Source organism: Meriones unguiculatus, chromosome X (genome assembly GCF_030254825.1).
Source record: "Meriones unguiculatus strain TT.TT164.6M chromosome X, Bangor_MerUng_6.1, whole genome shotgun sequence".
Lineage (NCBI taxonomy): Eukaryota > Metazoa > Chordata > Mammalia > Rodentia > Muridae > Meriones > Meriones unguiculatus.
Window position 1 is genome coordinate 23,461,139 of NC_083369.1, and position 22,950 is coordinate 23,484,088.

The 22,950-nt window shown below is 39.2% G+C and overlaps 2 protein-coding genes across 3 annotated transcripts in view; one reads left to right on the top strand and one right to left on the bottom strand.

The window, feature by feature from the left end:
• Positions 1–22,950, bottom strand: part of Ophn1 (oligophrenin 1) — a 389,762-nt gene that overhangs the window by 125,180 nt on the left and 241,632 nt on the right. The gene's annotated exons all lie outside the window — the stretch shown is intronic.
• On the top strand, positions 2,872–4,084 carry LOC110543943 (adipose-secreted signaling protein-like). The gene has a single exon (XM_060375009.1). It carries the CDS (start codon positions 3,017–3,019, stop codon positions 3,539–3,541), a length of 525 nt encoding a protein of 174 aa, XP_060230992.1. The 5' UTR covers positions 2,872–3,016; the 3' UTR covers positions 3,542–4,084.

Genomic DNA, 22,950 nt, shown 5'->3' on the forward strand with positions numbered 1-22,950 from the left:
TGTGTGTGTGTATTTTAACAAGAAAGCAAATAAAAAAAAAAGAAATCCATGAATTTAAAAGAGTATGGAGGGCATATGGAAGGGACTGGAGGAAGACAAGGGAAGAGAGAAATGTTGTAATTATATTATAATCTCAAAAATAAAAGAAATGTTAATAAAAAAGTAAATATTTCAGAAGCAAAAGTTTGCTCACTAAGGATAAGGACAACATTAACAACCGAGCCTTCACCAGGAAGTTCCAAAGAAGAATCAAAGAGAGTATAGGAGAACTTAATCTAGAATTTGTTTATTTACAACTAGAGTAGATGAAAAATATAAATAGACTGATAGTGTATTTAAACTTTCCAGGTATTGATTGATGAAATGCATTCATAAATAGAGTTAAGCTTGGGACATCAGCTAAAAAAAAAAAAAAAAAAAAAAAAAAAAAGCCAGATGCAGTGACATACTCCTATAATCCCAGCACTCGGGGAGGAAGAAGCAGAAGCAGGCAGATCTCTGTGCGTTTGAGGCCAGTCTAGTCTACAAAGTGAGTCCTGGAAAGCCAAGGCTACACACAGAAAACCCTGTCTCAAGAGAGAGAGAGAGAGAGAGAGAGAGAGAGAGAGAAATCTACACATTGGAAGGAATAACTATGAGAATAGAGCATTTTAAAAGTAATTTTATTCAGCTTTGGCATGTGGAATTGGTCAAGAAAATTGTCCATTTCATTTAGATTTTCAAATTATGTGGCATATAGGCTTTTGAAGTAAGACCTAATTATTACTTGGATTTCTTCAGTGTCTGTGGTTATGTCCCCCATTTTGTTTCTGGTTTTGTTGATTTGGATAGTGTCTCTCTGCCTTTTAGTTAGTTGGGCTAAGGGTTTGTCTATCTTGTTGATTTTCTCAAAGAACCAGCACTTGGTTTCATTGATTTTTTTGAATTGTTTTATTTGTTTCTGATTCATTGATTTCATCCCTGAGTTTGATTATTTCCAGCTGTGTACTCCTCTTTGGTATGTCTGCTTCTCTCCCCCCCCCCCCCCAGGGCTTTTTGGTGAGCCATTAAGTTGCTTGAATGAGATGTCTCAAATTTCTTCTTGAAGGCACTTAGTGCTATGAACGTCAGGGGTGGGAGGAATGGGAGGAGTAAAGGAAGGGAAAATGCTGTCAGGATGTAATATGTGAAAGAAAAATAAATGAAATAGATAAAGAAAGAAAGAAGAAGGAATTTAATTGGGGCTTACTTACAGCCTCACAGGTTTAGTCCATCATGACAGGAAGCATAGAGGTACACAGGTAGACATGGTGCTGGAGAAGGAGCTGAAAGCTCATCATTTGGAATCCCAAAAAGAAGGAAGACAAAGACTCTAAGCCTGACATGGGCTTCTGAAATCTCAAAAGCTCACTCCTATTGACACATTTCCTCCACTAAAGGCACACATCTAATCCCCCTCAAGTAGTACCACTCCCTTATAACCAAGCATTCAAATGTATAAGTCTATGGAGACCATAGTACACAGTATATGTGCATGTGGACATACATATAGGATATACATATACATAGTATCCACAAGTTCCATGTGGATTTACTCAAAAGTAAAAAGAAAGAAATGTCATAACCTTTAGTAAACAGTCTCCATTTATCTCCTATTAACCTAGACTACCACTAATCTACATTCTACATTACATGTAGATTAAACAAATATGTAAAATTTACAAATATGTAAAATTTACAAATATGTAAAATTTACAAATATGTAATATTTTACAAATATGTAAAATACAAACCTACATATTTTGATGCTTTTTGTGTGGTGTTGGGGATCAAACCCAGCACTTCATGCACAGTAGCCAAGAAACCAACAACTGAGCTACATTCTTAGTCCAGCATCTGACATTTTTTTTCTGTTATTATAATGCTTTCAAAATTCTTCCACGTTACATGTCACACTTTTATTGTAAAAAACTATTACACTGGATATACCAAAGCCCATATTTTTGTGAAGCAGCTCATAAAACAAGTAATAAGTAGACAACTAGATTTTTTTTCTGAAGCAAGCAAATTTAGAATGTGTTATCATCAGTAGACAATTCCACAGAATCTCACAGTAAGTATAAGCAACGGGAGCTTTTGGAAGAACCTAAGAAATTTAGAGCATGCAGAATACATAGGAAGATGACAGCAATGCTCTTATATTTTTGGTTGTGAGCCTAGCTTTTAACTGCTGAGCCATCTCGCTAGCCTTAGCAAGGATAATATTAACTTAATGAATATGAATTTAAAACTTCTTCAGGAAGTTATCTTGAAGAGAAAGTTACTGTTTTCTTTGAAGACTGAGTTTTGCCATGTGATGTTTCGCTGCAAGCAGAGCACATGATGTTTTGCTGTGAGCTCTCATGCAGAAGGGGTATGACGTTGGCCAGCTGAGAACAACCTTGGGTGGACTGTGAGGAGAGGAAATATATAGAAGCCCACGCACAGTGAGATAACACTATTTTTAATATATAATCATTGCTCCATATTACTTTTTTACTTTTTTTTCTTCACAATTTATTCATTATATATGCCGATTGAAGCACCTTCCCCCACCTCTCCCAGTCCCACCCTCCCTCCCTCTTCCCCTCATCCCCTTCCCCTAGTCCTCTGAACAGACATGGTATACAGTCACTAATAATCGGATATTAGCTGTATAACATAGTACAGCCATCTACAGACCTAAAGAAGCTAAAAACTTAAAGAAATGCTCAATATCCTTAGTCATCAGGAAATGAAAATCAAAACAAATCTGAGATTCCATCTTACTCCCATCAGAATGGCTAAGTTCAAAAACTCAATTGACAGCACATGTTAAAGATGATGTAGAGTGAGAGCCGCTCGGCTGCCGCCGCCGCCTCCGCGGTCGTTTCTGCCCGCCTAGCCCCAGGGCTCGCCCGGTTCCTGCCTCTGTCTCTGGAGTATGGCAGGCTGCTGAGTTTGAGTGGCAGTGTCACCCAGGAGCTGTGTGTCTTGCCCAGTGGCAGGGGGGGTGTCCATGGCTGCAGCCAACAGAGGCAATAAGCCCAGAGTCCGCAGTATGCGCTTTGCAGCAGGCCATGACGCAGAAGGCTCCCAGAGCCATGTCCACTTTGATGAAAAGCTACATGACTCTGTGGTCATGGTTACTCAGGAGAGTGACAACAGCTTTCTAGTCAAGGCTGGCTTCCTGAAGATCCAGCACAGGTATGAGATTACCTTCACTCTGCCTCCAGTGCGCAGGCTGAGCAAGGATGTCCGGGAGGCCCCTGTCCATAGCTTGCACCTCAAGCTTCTCAGCGTCACACCCATCCCTGAAGGTTACAGCATCAAGTGTGAGTACTCAGCACACAGAGAAGGCGTCCTCAAAGAGGAGATGCTGTTGGCCTGCGAGGGTGACACAGGCACCTGTGTGCGTGTGATGGTGCAGGCGCGGGTCATGGACCGGCACCACGGTACACCCATGCTGCTGGACGGTGTCAAGTGCGTGGGCGCCGAGCTGGAGTACGACTCGGAACACAGCGACTGGCACGGCTTCGACTGAGGCCTGGGGCCTGCCTGCCTGCCTGCCTGAGCCTTAAACCCACCTGCTCCCCGACATGCTGCGTGATGGTGTGGCTTCCTCACCTCTCCCCGGTGGGCACGGCAGGGCTCCACCTTGCTCGTGCCTCCTACTTTTGCCTTTGTTCCTGCCACCACCCTGCCTCTCCCAGTCTCCTCTCCCACTTCCTCCTCTCTCATGTGCCTGAGTCTCCTGACTGAAGAAATGGGTTGAGCCCCAAGGAGGCTATCTGAGAGGAGGGACCTGGGGTGGGATTTACCTCTTCCACCCCAAGCCATAGGGGCTCTAGCTAGGAATTGGGAGAGGACAGAGTGGCTCTGTTTCTGTGAGACTGATGCCCCATTGCTGCTGCTATTGTCTCTCACCTTCTCCATCTCTGCTACCCCTCCATCTTCCTTCCCCACTGCTGTTGATGTGGTGAGGAGGTACAGTTCCTAGCTCCTACCCCTCAGGTCTGTGGTACTTGGTTTTTAAATGACTGGTTGGGATAGAGACCTCAATAAATAAAAATTCCAGTAAAAAAAAAAAAAAAAGATGATGTAAAGATGCAGTCCCACCTCCTGCATTGTTGGTGGGAGTGCAAACTTTTGCAACCACTTTGGAAATCAATCTGGCACTTTATCAGAAAACTGGGAATAGCACTACCTCAAGATCTAGCTATATCACTCCTGGTAATATAACCTAAAGATGCTCCATCATTCGAAAAAGACATTTGCTCAACTATGTTCACAGCAGCTTTATGTGCAATAGTCAAAATCTGGATACAACCTAGATGTCCCTCAACTGAGGAATGAATACAGAAATTGTGGAACATTTACACAACAGATTGCTACCAGCTACTTAAACAAGGAAATCATGAAATGTGCAGGCAAATGGATGGAACTAGCAAAGATCCGGAAACAGAAAGACTGCATGGTATATACTCACTTATAAGCCAGAAACAGAAAGAATGTGTGGTATATACTCATATAAGCCGATATTTGCTGTATAACATAGGCTAGCCATACTAAAATCTACAGAGCCAAAAAAGCTAAACACTAAGGTGGACCCTAAGGAGGATGCTTAAATCTCATTTAGAATAACAAACAGGATAGACACCAGAAGTGGTGGAAGAGAGGAAACAGGATGGGAGTTTACTATAGAGACATTGCTTTTTTAAAAATATTTTATATTAATTACAATTTATTCTCTTTGTAACTCACCTGTAGCCTCCTCCCTCATTCCCTCCCATGCCCCTCTCCAAGTCCAATGATAGGGGAGGTCCTCTTCCCCTCCCATCTGACCCTAAGATATCAGGTCTCATTAGGACTGGCTGTGTTGTCCTCCTCAGTGGCCTGGCTAGGGTGCTCCAGCCTCAGGGGGATGTGATCAAAGAGCGAGCCACTGAGTTCATGTCAGAAACAGCCCCAGTTCCCCTTACTAGGGAACACAGTTGGATACTGAGCTGCCATGAGCTACATCTGAGCAGAGGTTCTAGGTTATCTCCATGCATGGCCCTTGGCTGGAGTATCAGTCTCAGAAAAGATCCCTGGATAAACCTACTAAAATCTGTACTCCTAAAGAAGCTAAGCAAGAAGGAGGACCCTGGCCTTGGGTAAGATGATCAATCCTCACTCAGAAAGACAAATGTGATGGACATTGGAAGAAGGAGAGACTTCGCTTTTTGGATCAACATGGTTGTACTGATCTTTGTGCTTCGACACTTGACTTCACAGACAGAAATGTTTAAAAGAACTTCTCGGGGCAATCCAACTGAGTATTGTGGCTTTTGCTGACTTCATGATGCTGCTTGGTGTTGGCCTTTGGACTGGACTGCTGGTACCCTTGATGACTGAGTTTGGTAATCTTCTAACGACCCATCAAACCTAATCTGCAGGACGTAGATAAAGGAGTCTACAGCCTTTTTCCTTACTAATCTCCCATCTAAGGTTTCGGGAAATTGGAAGAGAGGTAAAGGTGCTTACGATCCCTAAATAAATTAAGTTTGGTGAAAAATCTAAGACTGCATTGTCTCCTGTACCAATGAGTTAAAGACTCTTTGCCATTTTTTCTTCTAATAGATTTAGTGTGTCTGGTTTTATGTTGAGGTTTTTGATCCACTTGGACTTGAGTTTTGTGTAGGGTGATAAATATGGATCTATTTGCATTTTTCTACATGTAGACATCTAGTTAAGCTAGTATCATTCAATGAAGATGTCATCTTCTTTCCATTGTATGGTTTGGGCTCCTTTGTTAAAAATCAAGTGTCAGAATATGTGTGGGTTTATTTCTGGGTCTTCAATTTGAGCCATGAGCATGGGAGATCTAACTTCTAATATCTTCTTCAATTTCTTTCTTCAAAGACTTAACGTTCTTGTCATATAGTTCCTTTACTTGTTTGTTTAGAGTTACATCAAGATATTTTATGTTTTCTGTGGCTATTGTGAAGGGTGTTGTTTCCCTAATTTCTTTCTCAGTCCATTGGTCATTTGTATACAGGAGGGGTACTAATTTCTTTTTTTTTTTTTTTTTTTTTAGTTTTTTTTTTATCCAGCCACTTTGCTAACAGCCCAGGCTCTAAGAGCAACAAATAATAAATGGGAAATCATGAAACAGAAAACTTCTACAAAGCAAAGAACACTGTCAATAGAATAAATGACAGTCAATAGACTAGGAAAAGATCTTCACCAACCCTACATCTGACAGAGGGCTAATATCCAAAATACATAAAGAACTTAAAAAATTAAACATAAATAAACTAAATAATACAATTTAAAATACTAGGTATAGAGCTAAACAAAGAATTTTCAACAAAGGAATATCAAATGGCCAAGAAGCACTTAAAGAAAAGCTCAATGTCATTAGTAGTCAGGGAAATGCAAATCAAAACAACTCTGAGATTCCATCTTACACCTATCAGAATGGCTAAGATCAAAAACTGAAGTGACAACACATGCTGGCAAGATTGTGGAGAAAGGGGAACCCTCCTCCATTGCCAGTTGAATTGACAACCTGTGCAACTAGTTTGGAAATCAATCTGATGCTTTCTCAGAAAACTGGGAATATTTCTACCTCAAGATTTGGCTATACCACTCGTGGGCATATGCCCAAAAGATGCTTTACCATACAACAAGGACACTTGCTCAAATATGTTCATAGCAGCTTTATTCATAACAGCTAGAAACTGGAAACAACCCAGAGGTCCCTCAACAAAAGAATGGATAAAGAAACTGTGATATATCTACACAATAAAATACTATCCAGTTATTAAAACAAAAACATCATAAAATTTGCAGGCAAATGGATGGATCTTGAAGAGATCATCTTGAGTGGGGCAACGCAGACAAAGAAAGACAAGCATGATATATACATGGTATATAAGTGGATATTAGCCATAGGATAACCAGACTAAAATCCACAGACCTAAAGAAGCTAAGTAACAAAGAACACCCTAGGGAGGATACTTGATTCTTATCCAGAAGGGAAAACAGAGTAGACACAGGAAGCAGTTGAAGACAGGGGACAGGACTGGAGCCTACCTTAGATATCCTCTGAAAGACTCCACCCACCAGGGGACTGAAGCAGATGCTGAGACAGCCAAACTTTGGGAGTCTTATGAAGAAGGGAAGATAGAAGGACTCAGAGGGGACAGGAGCTCCACAAGAAGACCAACGGAGCTAATAAACCTGAACCTGGGGGTGGAGGGCTAAGGAGACTGATGCAGAATCCAAGGACCATGCAAGGAGAGGACCTAGGTCCCCTGCCTAGATGTAGCTAATAGGCAGCTCAGTCCCTATGTGAGTTCCCTAGTAAGGAGAGCATGGGCTGTTTCTGACATGGACTCTGTTTCTTGCTCCTAGATCACTTCCCCCTGAAGAGGCAGCCTTGCCAGGCCACAGAAGAATATGATGTAGGCAATCCTGATGAAACTTGATAGGCTGGGGTCAGTTGGTAGGGGAGGAGGGATCCCTTTTTCTGAGGACTAGGGGAAAAAAATAGGGGGCAGAGGGAGACAAGGTGGGACCAGGAGGAGATGAAGGAGGGGTCTATGGTCCCTATATAAATTGAGTCAATTAAAAATAAATTTAAAATTTAAATTAATTACAACAATTTAAATAATTTTTCCTACAACTCATAGGGCACCACGACCTTACATTGAGTCTACCCAACTTATTGGATGAAAAGCGTAACTTCCATTTTCTTTTATCTGCCTCTTTCTTTTAGGTGGTAGCTAGAACTTAAGTATGCTTTTTTCTGGTACTTTGGGCTTTTTCAGGCTCTCTCTAAATCTCTCCGCCTTGCAATGTGGCTGATTGTCTGCCATGTGGCTGACCTCCATGTTGGCTTAAAACAGCATGGCATTTTTCCATTCTTAATTCTCCTCCTCCGGGCAGCTGCTGAGATTTACAACTTGTCTGCCTTGGAGTAGGGTTTTTTTTTTTAACTCTAATAAATGTTCCTTTTTGAATAAACTTTGGTTTTCATGGCTTTCAAAAAATTAAAAATTATTAAATAAACAAGCTTTGAAAGGACCCCATGCCAAGGCTCTCTGAAAGATGACTCTCTGAAACTGCTCTTAAGTAGCCATATTCACACTCGTTTTTTTTTTTTTCACCTAAATTAACATTAAAAAAAAACATTTTACAGTTCCTCAGCTGTACTAGTCATGTTTTCAGACTTTGATGGCTTCATGAACCCAGTCACTATCATATTGGAGGACACGGATAAAAATATTTCCATATTCAAAGAAAATCCTTTTGGACGGCACCTATCTCCAGATCCATAAAATTGTCAGAACTTAACACATTTACTCATTCTAAAAATATTTATTAATAGTCTACTATGTGCCCTGGAGGTATCAGTCAACAGTAGAATATGTGCTTAATATGGATGTGGTCCTAGGTTTCATAACTAACAAATAAACACACAAAAGTAGGGGGACAGGCATCATGTGGCTCTAGGAATACGACAGCACACAACACTGCCAAAGCCTTCTCTGTGGAGCCTGAGTGCTAGTTACAAGGAAAGAAGGATTAACACATAAGCAAAGTATATGACTTGGATTTAGTGTTGATAAAAGAGATGAGGAAAAGTTGTTCTTAAAATAGTAGACAGTTCTCTGTGAAGCAGATGCTGAAAGTTATGGCCCAACTTTGGGCAAAGGGCAGGGAGTCTTATAGAAGAAGAGAAGGGTGGGGATCGAGGGACATGGAGGGTACAGGAACCCCACAAGGAGACCAATCAAGCTAAAAGATCTAAGCCCAGGGGGTCCTGCAGAGACTCATACCTCACTGGAGGACCATGCATGGAGAGGACCTAGACCCCCTGCTCAGACGTGGCTGATTGGCATCTCAGTCTCATGTGGATCTCTGAGTGAGTGGAGAATGGGCTGCCTCTATCATGAACTCAGTTAACTGCTCTTTGATCACTTGCCCCTGATGATGTGGCCTTGCCAGGCCACAGAGGAAGAGGATCCAGGCAGTCCTAATGAGACTTAACAAGCTATAGGCAGATGGTAATAGTGGAGAACTCCCCCTTTCAGTGGACTAGGGTAAGAGGATAGGGGGAAAAGGGAGGGAGGATACTGGGGAGAGGTGAGGGAGGGAGACTTCAATTGGGATATATAATGAATAAATTGTGAAGAAAAGAAGATTAAAAAGAAACAAAAAGTGCTCCAAAAGGATGTAGGAGTCAGAAGAAATATGGACTGAATCTATGAAAATATGTCACAGAAAAATGACCACAGAAAGAAAAAACAGGTAATTCAAAAAGCATATGGCAGGTAGAACCTGTCCATACTCCAAAAGCTGTGCACCTATAATGCAGTGACATGTGAATGAGGTAAAGGAAAATCTACGTAATTGTGGATGAAATACAGATTGGAAAGAAAAATTGCTTACTGTCATATAGAAAGACTAGTTAAACTATTATAGTACCTTTTAGATAAAAGACTTCATCAAATTAAAAGATATGTCTGAAATAGTGACACAAAGAGCTTCACGAATAATTTACTACTACAAACCAATCCATAAATAGAGAAAATTATTTTTAAAGAACAACAATTTAGAGTCTTTAGAAAATACCCGGGGGGGGGGGGGGCTAAAGCAGAGGTTAAGAGAACTTGCTACTCTTCCAGAGGAACTGGGTTCAATTCGCAATACCCACATGGCAGCTAATAACTGTCTACATGTCCAGTTCCAGTGGATCTGACATATTCTTCTGACCTCTATGGGCACCAGGTGTGCATTTGGTACACATACATACATACATACATACATACACTCACATGTACACAATAAACAATTTTTTAACAAAGAAAGTACCTTAATAGTAGACAGTGAGTGAGAAACACTGGGCTACGGTCATGTCTATGCCAGGCCCTAATTCCAGACAGGCAAGAGGAGGCCAAGAAAACAAATGACTGCAGCCACCATACAATGCCCTGTTCTTAGAGTGTATGAAAAAAAAGGATTTCATTATTCCCACCCAAGATCCCTGACCACTGGCACCCATGTTCTCACTCCAAGGAGAGGTTACAAAAATATGAATATTCCATAACTTACCATAAAGAAGTTTGAGATAAAGGGTAATCTCAGAAAATAATGAAATCCCATCAGTATATATCTGCCATTAATATGTGTTTTTTTTTAAAAAACTAAGTTGAGAAGAGGAAACTACTAATAAAAGATTGCCAAGCATGTAAGAAAAAAGTCATTTTCTTTCTTTTTGTAGTTAGATATTTTGTGTGGGTGTATTTGTGGTGTGTTTGCATGTTTGCATGTTCAAAACATGTAAGCACGTGTATATATGAGGGTCACGTCTGGAATATATGTGTAAGCCACAGGATGACAATAGGTATTCCCTCTATCTCTATTCACCTGATATATTTAGACAGGGTCTCTCACTAGATTCTGGAGCTTGCTTGTGTGGGCCATCATATCTGCCTGACATTTACATGGGTACTAGTGATCTAAACTCTAAGCCTGACACTTAAATGGTAAGCACTTTACCTCCTGAGCCAATCTCTGAGGTCTTGGTTTTTTTTTTTTTTTTTTTTTTTTTTTTGTTGTTGTTTTGTTGATATTGTTTTGTCTGGAGGCAGGATCTCAAGTTCAGGCTGGACTTGAAGTTTTAATCCCTTTGCTTTCACTGCCTGAGTGCTGAAATTACAAGTGTACAACACCACACCCAGCTATTTAGTGAGCATTTTGTGGTAAACAATTAAGGATAAGTTGGAGGCTTCTTTGTTCTCTAAATCACAGGCCAGCCTCTTTATGCAGGAGAATGAAAATCAGACATATCTATAAAAAAGTCCATTTAGAGTCAAAGAAACACTGAAATGTTGGTCACAAAACAACTACAAGCAAATGTATATATATATATATACACACACATAAATTATTTTATGTGAAATAAAAGTTTACTAGAGTCAAAATACTAGATTTAATCTACAGAAAGAAACAAGCAATAAACTTGTCAAAGGGCTTCTAATGTAAAGTAGAGAAAGATAATAAGAAAAAATAATAAATAAAAATTAGTAGTCATGTTATTTAGGTTCTGTGGATTTTAGTATAATTATATTGTATTTTAAGGCTAATACCTGCTTATAAACCATGCATCTCTTTCTAGTTCTGGGTTACCTCACTCGGGATGATCTTTTCTAATTCCAGCCAATTGTCTGCAAATTTCATAATTTCCTTATTTTTAATTGTTAAGTAGTATTCCATAGTGTAAATGTACTACAATTTCTTTATTTATTCTTCAGTTGAGGGACATCTAGGTTTTTTCCAGTTTCTGGTTATTAGGAATAAAGCTGCTATGAACATATCTGAGCAAATGTCCTTGATGTATTGTGGAGCATCTTTTGAGAGGATGCTTAATTCTTATTCAGAAGGTCACATAGAATAGACATTGGAAGTGATTGAAGAGAGGGAATAGAATGGGATCCTACCATAGATGTCCTCTGAAAGACTCTACCCTGTAGGATATCGAAGCAGATACTGAGACTCACAGCAAAACTTTGAGTAGAGCACAGGGAGTTTTATGTAAGAGTGGTGTGATAGAAGGACCGGACAGGAGCTCCACAAAGAGACCAAAAAATCCAAAAATGTTGTCCCAGGAGGTCCTCAGAGACTGATGACCTAAGCAAGGACTGTAAAAGGAGAGGACCTCGGACCCTGCTCAGATGTAGTCCATAGGCAGCTCAGTCTCCATGGGGGTCACCTGGTAAGGGAAGTAGGGCTTGTCTCTGACAGGGACTCTGTTGCCTGCTCTTTGATCACTTCCTGCTGGTCAGGGTGGCCTTGCAAGGCCACAGAGGAAGAGGATGCAAGCAGTCCTGATGAAACTTGATAGGCTGAAGTCAGATGTATAGGAAGAGGTCTCCCCTTTCTGAGGAGTAGGGAAGGAAAGATAGGAAGGAAGATAGAGAGAGGGTGGGATCAAGAGGAGACGAGGAGGGGGGCTACAATTGGGATATAAAGTGAATAAGTTATTTTTTAATAAAATAAAAATTCAAAAAAGAAGAAAAAACATTAGTCCTCCTATACATAAATGACAAACATACTGAGAAAGAAACAAGAGAAACAGTGCCTTTCATAAAAGCCTCCAAAAAACATCTTGGGATGATTCTAAAACACTGAAGAAATAAATTGAAGAAGACATCATAAGATAAAAATGCCTCATGTGTTCATGGATTAACAGAATAAATATTGTACAAATAGCCCAGCACAATTTATCACAGAAATTGAGAAAACAATTATCAATTGTATATGGAAACAAAAAATTCAAGATAACTAACACAATCTTGAATAATAAAAGAATTGCTGGAGTTATCACCAGTTCAAGTTTTATTGCAGAGTTATAATAACAAAAATGGCATGGCATTAGCCTAAAAACTGACAAGTTAATCAATACAAAAAAATTGAAGACACAGACATAAGTCCACACAAATATGGATGGACACCATATATTTGACCAAAAATAATTAAAAATATACACTGGAGAAAAGACATCTTTGACAAATGGTGTCAGTCAGGCTGGATGGCTTATGAAGATGAACATACATACAGATGAAAATAGTTATTTATGTATTGGCCTGCACAAAACTTAACTCCACACCAATCAAGAACACCAACATAAAATGAGATACTCTGAACCTGATCAAAGAGAAAGGAAGGATTAGACTTGAAAACTCACTTGCACAAGGAAGGGGCTTCTGAACAGGACACCAATAGTAATTCAAAGCCCAACAATTAATAGATGAAACCTTGTGAAGGAAAAACAAAAGCTGCAATGGACACCATCATTTTAGCAGAGTAGCAGCCTACAGAATAGGAAGAATCTTTACCAATCATATATCTGGTAAATGGTTGGTATCTAGAACATATAAAGAACAGAGAGAATGAAAGATCAAGAAAACAAATAATCCAATTTTAAAATGGGTATAGAACTAAATAAACAGAGAGTTCTCCAAAGATGAAGCACAGATGGCTGAGAAACACTTAAAAATATTCAACATCTTATTTTTAAGATTTCATCTTACCCTGCTCAGAATGACCAAGATCAATAAAACAAATGATAACACATGAAGGTGGGAATGCAGGGAAAAGAGAACACTCTTTAATTACTGGTATGAGTACAAACTTGTACAGCCACTATGGAAATCAGTGTGGAGGCTCCTCAAGAAACTGACAGTCGATCAAGATTCAGCTATACCATTTTTAGACATATATGCAGAGGACTCTACATCTTACTACTGAGACATTTGTTCATCATGTTCATTACTGCTCTATTCGTAACAGCCAGTAACTAGAAACAGCCAAGATCTCCACCAACTGATGAATGGTTAGTGAAGATATGGTACTTTTACATAATGGAACATTATTTAGCTGTTAAGAAAAATTAGAAATTAAGAAAATAAAATATATGTATACAATGAAATTCTGTGGATTAAATGTTACACTTGACTATATTTACTTAATGCAAAATAAACCTATACAAAACCAGATGAATAAAGATGAATGATTCATATAGGCCTGGACTTATTGGCCCTTGCCTAGTGTTACTGCGCTTAATTAGCTGAAGCTTATTCACTGTTGCTAGAACTGTAAACAGGGGAAGGCCACCTGGAAATCAGTTTGGAGAACTCCCAAAAAGTTATAAATAAATCTGTCATATGATCTGGTATACCACCCCTTGGCATATATCCAAAGGACTTGACATTCTACTCCATAGATATACGCTCAGCCATGTTCATTGCTTCTCTATTCATAATAGCCAGGAAATGGAAACAATTTAAAGGTCCTTCAAGTGGCAGATGGGTAAGGAAAATGTGGTACATTCACACTATGGAATACTACTCAGTTTTAACAAAAATGAAATTGGCAGATAGATGGAACTAGAAAATACAATATTGCAGTAATTCAGGCAAACATCACATGATCTTGCTCATCTAAGGTTCTAAGCCCAAATAGTCATATCTGAATAGATAACCTTGAGTAACAGCAGAAATCAGGGAGGAAAGGGAAATATTAGAAAGGGTCACTAGACACAGGAATGGCAGGGTATGAGTAACATGAAGGGACAAATGGGAAAAGCAGGTGCCAGAGATAACTGGAAAAGAAAGAGAAAGGTCAACCCAGAAGGAGAAGGAGGAAAAAAAAGTAAAACTAAATATGTTTGAAAAAGCCAAGAAGTGGGAAATAGTAAGATCTGGAGAGGACAGGAACTCCACAAGGAGAGCAACAGAACCAGAAAATTTGAACACAAGGGTCTTTCCAGAGACTCATACTCTCAACCAAGTACCATGCATGGAGATAACCTAGAACCCCTGCACAGAGATGTAGCCCATGACAGTTCAGTGTCCAAGTGGTTTCCATAGTAATGGGAAGAGGGACTGCTTCTGACATAAACTGATTGGCCTGCCCTTTGATCACCTTCCCATGAGGGGGGAGCAGCCTTACCAGGCAACAGAAGATGACAATGCAGCCACTCCTGATGAGATTTGATAAACTAAGATCAGAAGGAAGGAGAGGGGGACCTCCTCTATCAGTGGACTTGGGAAGGGCATGTGTGAAGAAGAGGGAGGGAAGTGGGATTAGGAGGGGGAGGAGGGAGGAGGTTTTTAGGGAGGATACAAAGTGAATAAAGTATAATTAATAAAAGCTAAAAAAAGAAAAAAACATAAGAAATCATTTTTACTTATACAAAATTATATATAATACATTAAGTATATGCATATGTATATTTATAGGTATATATGTAATATATAAATACATATATACATGAATATGTGTATGTGTGTGTAGAGTATGCCACTTTGAACTATAATGCTACCCCTAACAGTCACTGACTACCTAACAAAACCCCAGTAGCCATCATAAGACACCTTCTTTAAAGTTGTTAGTCAGGGGACTCCAAGAGACTCCCAGAACAATAAAAGCTATTGCTTTTGTCCTAGATTGCCTCCCAGATTTTGAAGCTAAGTTTCTATTGTCCAAGACACTACACACTTTGGACAAAGAACATAGAGGTTCTGAGAAGGATTCCCAAAGGTACTGTACAAGCTGCCAAGGGAGAGAAGGAACCAATAGTGTACACAGCTGTGACACCTATGAACCACAACATGACCTAGCATGGCAAGATATCCCTAAATATGCAATAGCGACATATTTTGGCAGTAGCTAATGGTAGTATAATTGGACTTATAAACCACTCAACAGGAGAGAAATCATTCCTGGTAGCATAAACCTATCCAACTTCCAAGAGCTAATGAGATCATGGATCTTAGAGAACATTCTACTATCGCTTTACTAGACAAACTGCATTTTAAACACTTATCTTTATTCCCACAGATAAAAATACCTCCTACCCCTCATCAAACAAGCTAGTATTTGCAGCAAAGAACATTGTAAAATAGCATGACTGATCAGTCTCCAGAATGATCATGGGGTGCCCAGCCACAAGATACATCTATAACACAACTACTGTACCCAAGGCTCACGGAACATAGGAGAAGAGGAAAAAGAATTGTAAAAGCCAGAGGAACAAGAAGTCTGCTGTGAGATTGTATCTCCTAGAAATGACAGGGATACCTCACTCAGGATGATCATTTCTAGTTCTCACCATTTGCCTGCAAATTTCATGATTTCCTTGTTTTTAATTGCTGAATGGTATTCCATTGTGTAAATGTACCACGATTTCTGTGTCCATTCCTCAATTGAGGGACATCTGGGTTGTTTCCAGATTCTGGTTATTACAAATAAAGCTGCTACGAACATGGCTGAGCAAATATAATACAGGCTAATCATACTAAAATATGTACAGCTAAAGAAGGTAAGCAAGAAGGAGGACCCTGGGTAAGATGCTCAGTCCTCATTCATAAAGGAAAACGGGACAGACATCAGGAGATGGAGAAAACAGGGAATAGGACAGGAGCCTACCACAGAGGGTCTCTGAAAGACTTTATCCAGCAAGATATCAAAGCAGATGCTGATACTCATAAACACACTTTTGGCAGAGTGCAGGGAATCTTATGAAAGAAGGGGTAGACTGGAAGACCTGGAGTGGATGGGAGCTCCACAAGGAGAGCAACAGAAAAAAAAAATCTGGGCACAGGATTCTTTTCTGAGATTGAGACTCCAACAAAGGACCATGCATGGAGATAACCTAGAACTCCTGCACAGATGTAGCCCAAGGCAGCTCAGTATCCAAGTGGGTACCCTAATAAGGGGAACAGGGACTGTCTCTGACAGGAACTCAGTGGCTGGTTCTTTGATCACCTCCCCCTGAGGGGGTGGCAGCCTTACTAGGCCATAGAAGGAGACTATGCAGACAGTCCTGAAGAGACCTGATAGGCTAGGGTCAGATGGAAGGGGAGGAGGACCTCTCCTATCAGTGGACTTAGAAAGGGGCATGGAAGGAGAAGAGGGAGGGAGGGTGGGGTTGGGAGGGAATGAGAAAGGGGGCTATAGCTGGGATACAAATTGAATAAATTGTAATAAATTTAAAACTAAATTTTAAAAAAATCTCAAAAGAGAAGAAAAAGAAAGAAAGAGAGAAAGAAAGAGAGAAAGAAAGAAAAAAGAAAGGACAGGGAAGCTACATCCAAGGGACCTTTTATGTAAGGAAATGTTTTTATTTTATTTTATTTTATTTTATTTTATTTTATTTTATTTTATTTTATTTTATTTTATTTTATATATTACACTTTATTCATTTGTATCCCACCTTAAGCCCCTCCCTCTTCCCCTCCCGGTCCCACCCTCTCTCCCCCTTCTTTGCGCATGCCCCTCCCCAAGTCCACTGATAGGGGAGGTCCTCCTCTCCTTCCTTCTGATCTTAGTCTATCAGATCACACCAGGAATGGCTGCATTGTCTTCTGCTGTGGCATGGTAGGGCTGCTCTCCCCTCAGGGGGAGGTGATCAAAGAGCAGGCCTATCAGACCATGTCAGAGGCAGTCCCTGTTCCCATTACTATGTAACCCACTTGGACACTAAACTGCCATGGACCACATCTGTGCAGGGGCCCTAGGCCATCTCCATGCCTGGTACTTGGTTGGGGTATGAGTCTCTGGGAAGACCCCTGTGTTCAAATTTTCTGGTTCTGTTGCTCTCCTTGTGGGGTTCCTGTTGGGGAGGGGCATGCGTGAGGGGGAGGAGGGAGGGGGAGACTGGGAGGGGAGGAGGGAGGGGCTTATGGGGGGATGCAGGGTGGATAAAGTATAATTAATAAAAATAAAAAAAGTTTGAAAAAAAATCGTGTATATATCCAAGTCCCCTGCAATTTTATCCTGATTATTACATAGGAATACTATCAAGACTATGAGAAAAAAATCTATAACAGCATTATTTAGAAAAGTCAAATGCTAGAAACATGAAAGAAACAATAAATGTCCATTAAATATGAGAAAATAGACAAAGGATTTATGAAATATTCACATAATATAATAATATATAGCACCAAAGATGAAAAACTAGATTTTGCCCAGCAACATGAGCAAATTGCTAGAAGATAATTATGAGAATAGTAAATAGTAGAAGAATTCTGCACTGTAATATCATTCAAATAACACGGGCTAATACAAAGATGTGTATTTGTGGTGTTCAGTTGAGCCATATAAACTTGCCATTAGTAATTATAATTCAAACAAACTGGAATAATGCTGTTTGAATTTACTGAAACGTATAACAAACCCACAAACACACACACACACAAAAAAGGTTAGCTGCTCTCTTTTGCTCCCTGTGGGCACTTAAGTGATAGACACATTTAAATGAAAATAAATATTTAAAAATGTACACTAATAATTTATTTTTTATTTTTTAATTCAATTTTATTTTATTAATTATACTTTAGTCACTTTGTATCCCCCCATAAGCCCCTTCCTCTTCCCCTCCCGGTCCCCCCCTCCCTCCCCTTTCTTCACGCATGCCCCTTCTCAAGTCCACTGATAAGGGAGGTCCTCCTCTCCTTCCTTCTGATCTTAGTCTATCAGATCTCATCAGGAGTGGCTGCATTGTCATCTTCTGTGGCATGGTAAGGCTGCTCCTCCCTCAGGGGGAGGTAATTAAAGAGCAGGCCAATCAGTTTGTGTCAGAGACAGTCCCTGTTCCCATTATTAGGGAACCCACTTGGACACTAAACTGCCATGGGCTACATCTGTGCAGGGGTTCTAGGTTATCTCCATGCCTGGTACTTGGTTGGAGTATGAGTCTCTGGGAAGACCCTTGTGTTCAAATTTTCTGGTTCTGTTGCTCTCCTTGTGGGGTTCCTGTTCTCTCCATAGCGCATTGGACTTCTACACTAATAATTCAAAAAGAACTAAAAGGATTATAAAAAATATGGGCAAATATACAGCAACAAATTAGATTTAAATGAGATATAAAGAATCCTAAAAAGAATGATTATAAAGACATAGAATTTAATGAGTCCTATAAAGTTTAATTATCCATTCAAAATCTTGCCATGAGGAAGAGTTCAGGCCCAGAAATTTTCACTAGTATATTTCATTATTAAAAAAAAAATCAATCAACAGGTTAGCCTAAATAATAGGATGCATACTACTTCTCAGCTCATTCCTCAAAGACAGCATAATAGTATAGCCAAAAAATTACCACCATTAAAAAGAAGTATGGAGCAATGTTTATTTTAAATATGAATGCACGTATTTGCAGCAAAATATAAGGAAATAAATCCAAAGCATATAAAAGAGCTTAACATGGCCACCTGGGATTAATCTGGCTATACAAGACTGGTTTAATATCTGAAAATTCAATAATGTAATAAAGCGTATTTTTAAAATAAATGACAAAAACCATAATACCACCTAGTCATTTGACATAATTCAATATCAGTTTATAATACCAAAAATAATACTAACAAACTTAAGTTAGAAGAGAACTTTCTCACTTAATAAATGGCATAATGGGAAGGAATAAATATTTTAAGAAGAAATGTTTAAGAAGAAAAGATAAAGATGTCCAGTCTTTCCTTTTGAAATTGTTCACATTGTACTTTATTTTCTCCCATAAAGTATTTATTTTATGTGTGTATGCACATGTTTATAAGTGCCTACTTGACTGTCTGCACTGATGTATGTACATGTACATTACAAAGGCCAAAAGTTATATTTGTTTATCACTCTCAATCCATTTTTCTTTTTTTTCCCTCAAAATGATAAATTTAATATATAACATACAGTAGTGGCTCATTATATTCTTAGTAATTGGAAATACATTCTGCTCAAATTATTAGACTCTTAAGGAACAGAAACTGGAAACATTTCTACTCTCAAACATTTCTAGGAATAGAGATTTACTGATAATCCACCTCATGAGTGGTAATTTTAAAACTCAAATCTCATGGGAGCTAAGGATAACCCCACTAGTTGAATTCCAAGCCTGTATTTAGGTGGTCTAAGTGAGCTTTATTATTTATTGTCTGTACTTGACACCCATCAATTCCTTTTTTCTGGTTTCACTTTATTTTTTTCTTCTTTTAATTTATTTTTTATATTAATTGCAGTTTATTCACTTTGTATCCCAGCTGTAGCCCTCTTCTTCATTCCCTCCCAATCCCACCCACCCTCCTTCATCTCCTCCCAAGACCCTCTATAAGTCCACTGAAAAGGGTCCTCCTCCCCTTCCATGTGACCCTAGCTTATCAGGTCTCATCAGGACTGGCTGCATTGTCGATCTACTTCTATGAGGATAGTTTCTCCCTAAATTTGAGCTCACACTTTCTCAACTAGGCTGGAATCCAGTAAAGTGATCCTCCTGTCTCTGCCCCGCTCAGTGCTGAAGTTACAACAATTTGCAGAGATGTTCAGCTTATTACAAGGGTGCTGGCATCTGAACTCTATTTCTTAAGCTTGTGCAATAAGTACTCTTGATCACTGAACTATCTCTCTAGCCCCTAAGATTTATTTCCTAATTTCCTAATGGCATGGTCCCATAAATAGATAAATCCTAAAAATTACTCTTACACAAATTATCAAACCTAGCAAATGAACTCAGTAAGATTATGGGACGCACGGTCAATGCATAAAAATCAATTGTTAGAAGGCTTAAATTCAGTCATAGAGAGAGCACTTGCTTAACACGTACAAACTGCCAGTGTTAGATGCTTAACAATGAATAAACTCAATTGCATTCCTATAAATGACTAGGAATGATATTAGAAAGAGTCAAAACAGAACTTCATCCAATATCACATAAAACTGAGATATTTCAGTGTAAAACTACTTTATACAGAAAATGTTGTAAAAGGAAATTAAATGGGTTCTCATTTCATTTTCGAGGGTCATGATGGCAATTCTCTCCAACATTAATTTGCATATCCAATACAATTCCCATCAAAATTCTAACAAGTTGTTTTATAGCAACTGACAAGAACATTAAATTAAACAGAAATGAAAAACACCTCCAATGGTAAAAACAATTTTACAAAGGTTAAAAAAAAAATCTGCAAGAACTTTCGTTTCCTAATTTCTAAACCTATTTATGTAAAGAAAAATATATAAATCAGAAACAGAATTGAGAGTCTAGAAAAAAATTTAATTATCACAACTAATTAAAATTTCCCAAAGATAAAATTCAATAGAGAGTAAGTCTGATACTATTATGTGACTGAGATGATTTGATCATTTAAACGCAAAAAAAAAAGCTTTCAAGTCAGTTGTGAGGGCAAATACATGTAATCCCAGCACTTGGAAGTCTGAGACAGGAAGACTGAGAGTTCTAGAACAGGGTTACATGGTAAGATCCTGTCTAAAAAAATAAAGACAGGATCTTACAAACAAAATACCTGGGAAAATAACTCAGTGTAATTGCCTAGCAACCTGTACAAAGCCCTGGGTTCAAAACTCAGCACAGGGTGTGTGTAGGGGGAGCAGGGGAGGGGGAACTTGGAGCTTCAGTTCAAGCCATATACAAAAATTATATAGAGATAAATCAAACACATATGAGAAATAAAGTTAAGTGATTTTTTTTTTTACCTTTACAAACACAGAGCAGACTGGTTTCTTGATTGGAAAGTAAGCCAGAGAAGTATGAGGAATACCCCTCGCATGGAGAGAGGGTGTCAGTGCACACAAAGGAGGGAGCAGAGAGGTGAAAAGCTCTGGAGCTTCACTGTTCAAGAACAAATTCTCATGGAACAATCTGTAAGCTCATCTGTAAAGTATTGTTAATGCAAACTCAAGTCTCTGGTGGCTGTTGTTGGTATTAGGGACTAAACCTAGTTCCTCACATATACTAGGATGGATTCTTTCATATCACTGAGGTACATCCTCAACCTATAACTAATCTCCTTTACAGAAAACAAGAAAAAAGCCTGTGAGATTTTGTGTTTATCAAAGATTCCTTGGAGAGGATAAGTTCATAAGAAAAAAAAAAGATACATTTGAAATTATCAATCTTTAATGTGTACTCCAAGCCTTAATGAAACCTAATATTCCATATTCACCTAAAATTATATATAAGACACAAACCTATACATTTACACTTATATATACAATTTAAATGAAGTTATATCACTTGAGCTGACAATATTCCCCACAAGGGCCATAAACTATCTTTTTTTTTTTACTTTTTTTTAATATTAGTTACAGTTTGCTAACTTTGTATCCATGCTGTATCCCACTACCTCTTTCTCTCCCATTCCCACCCTCCCTCCCTCATCTCCTCCCTGCCCCTTTCCAAGTCCACAGATAGGGGGAACCTCCTCCCCTTCATCTGATAATGGTTTATCAGGTATCTTCAGGACTGGTTGCAAAGTCCTCCTCTGTGGCCCAGTGGAGCTGCTCCTCCCTCGGGGGAGGGGGGAGGAGGGGGAGGTCAAAATCTATACACCTAAAAAAGATAAACAAGAAAGAGGACCCAGGTTACGATGATCAATCTCACTTGGAAAGAAAAAGGAGATGGACATTGGATGTAGGAGCAAACAAGTAACAGGACAGGAGCCTACCACAGAGGGCCTCTAAAAGACTCTACCTAGCAGTGTATCAAAGTAGATATTAAGACTCAAAATCAAACCTTCAGCAGAGTGCAGGGAATAATAAAAAAAGGGGGAGTTAATATGACCTGGAGAGGACAGGAGATCCACAAGTACCAAATATATCTGGGCACAGGGGTCTTTTCTGAGACTATTTCTCCAACCAAGGACCATGTATGGATATAACCTAGAACCTCTGCTCAGATGTAGCCCTTGGTAACTCAGTATCCAAGTGGGTACCCTAATAAGGGGAACAGGGACTGTTTCTGACATGAACTCAATGGCCATAGACTATCTTAAAAGCACCATAGTACCCGACATGAAAAAAAAGTTCTCTTTTCAAGGTATTGGTCAGCATAGTTCAAGAGACTCCCCAAACAATTTAATCTACTGTTGTTATTAATTGCTTCCAAGAGGTAGAAAGTAAGTCATTAATGCCCAAAACATCACACACTTTTGACACAGGAATCAAAAGATTCCAGCTTGACCTGACATGAAAGCCACCTCCGGGATGTCTACCTCTGAGCACCAGAAAGAAAGGATGCAATCAATAGCTTTACCCAGCTGGCATGGATATGAGTCACAACAATGACCAGCATGGCAAGATATCCCTAGAGATCTAATAGTGGCAAATTATATCTTGGTGGCAACCACCAGCCTGCCAGCCATTTAATTGCACTTACGGCCTGCTCAATAGGAAGGACATCATGCCTGGAACTAGAAAATTAGCCAAGTACCTGGGCCCATGGATCTAAGGGAAGAACCTACTATTGCTTTTTTACTAGACTAGCACAATTCCTAACAGCCTTTTAAATACTTTCTTTATACCCATAGATAAGTAAAGCTCTCACCTCTCAAAGGAACTTTTCTTTGCAGTAGTAGACACTATCACAAGACACTATGACTGACCAAAATG

Coding starts and splice junctions, on each gene's coding strand:
- LOC110543943 (XM_060375009.1), top strand. CDS start 3,017: ATGGCTGCAGCCAACAGAGGCAATAAGCCCAGAGTCCGCAGTATGCGC.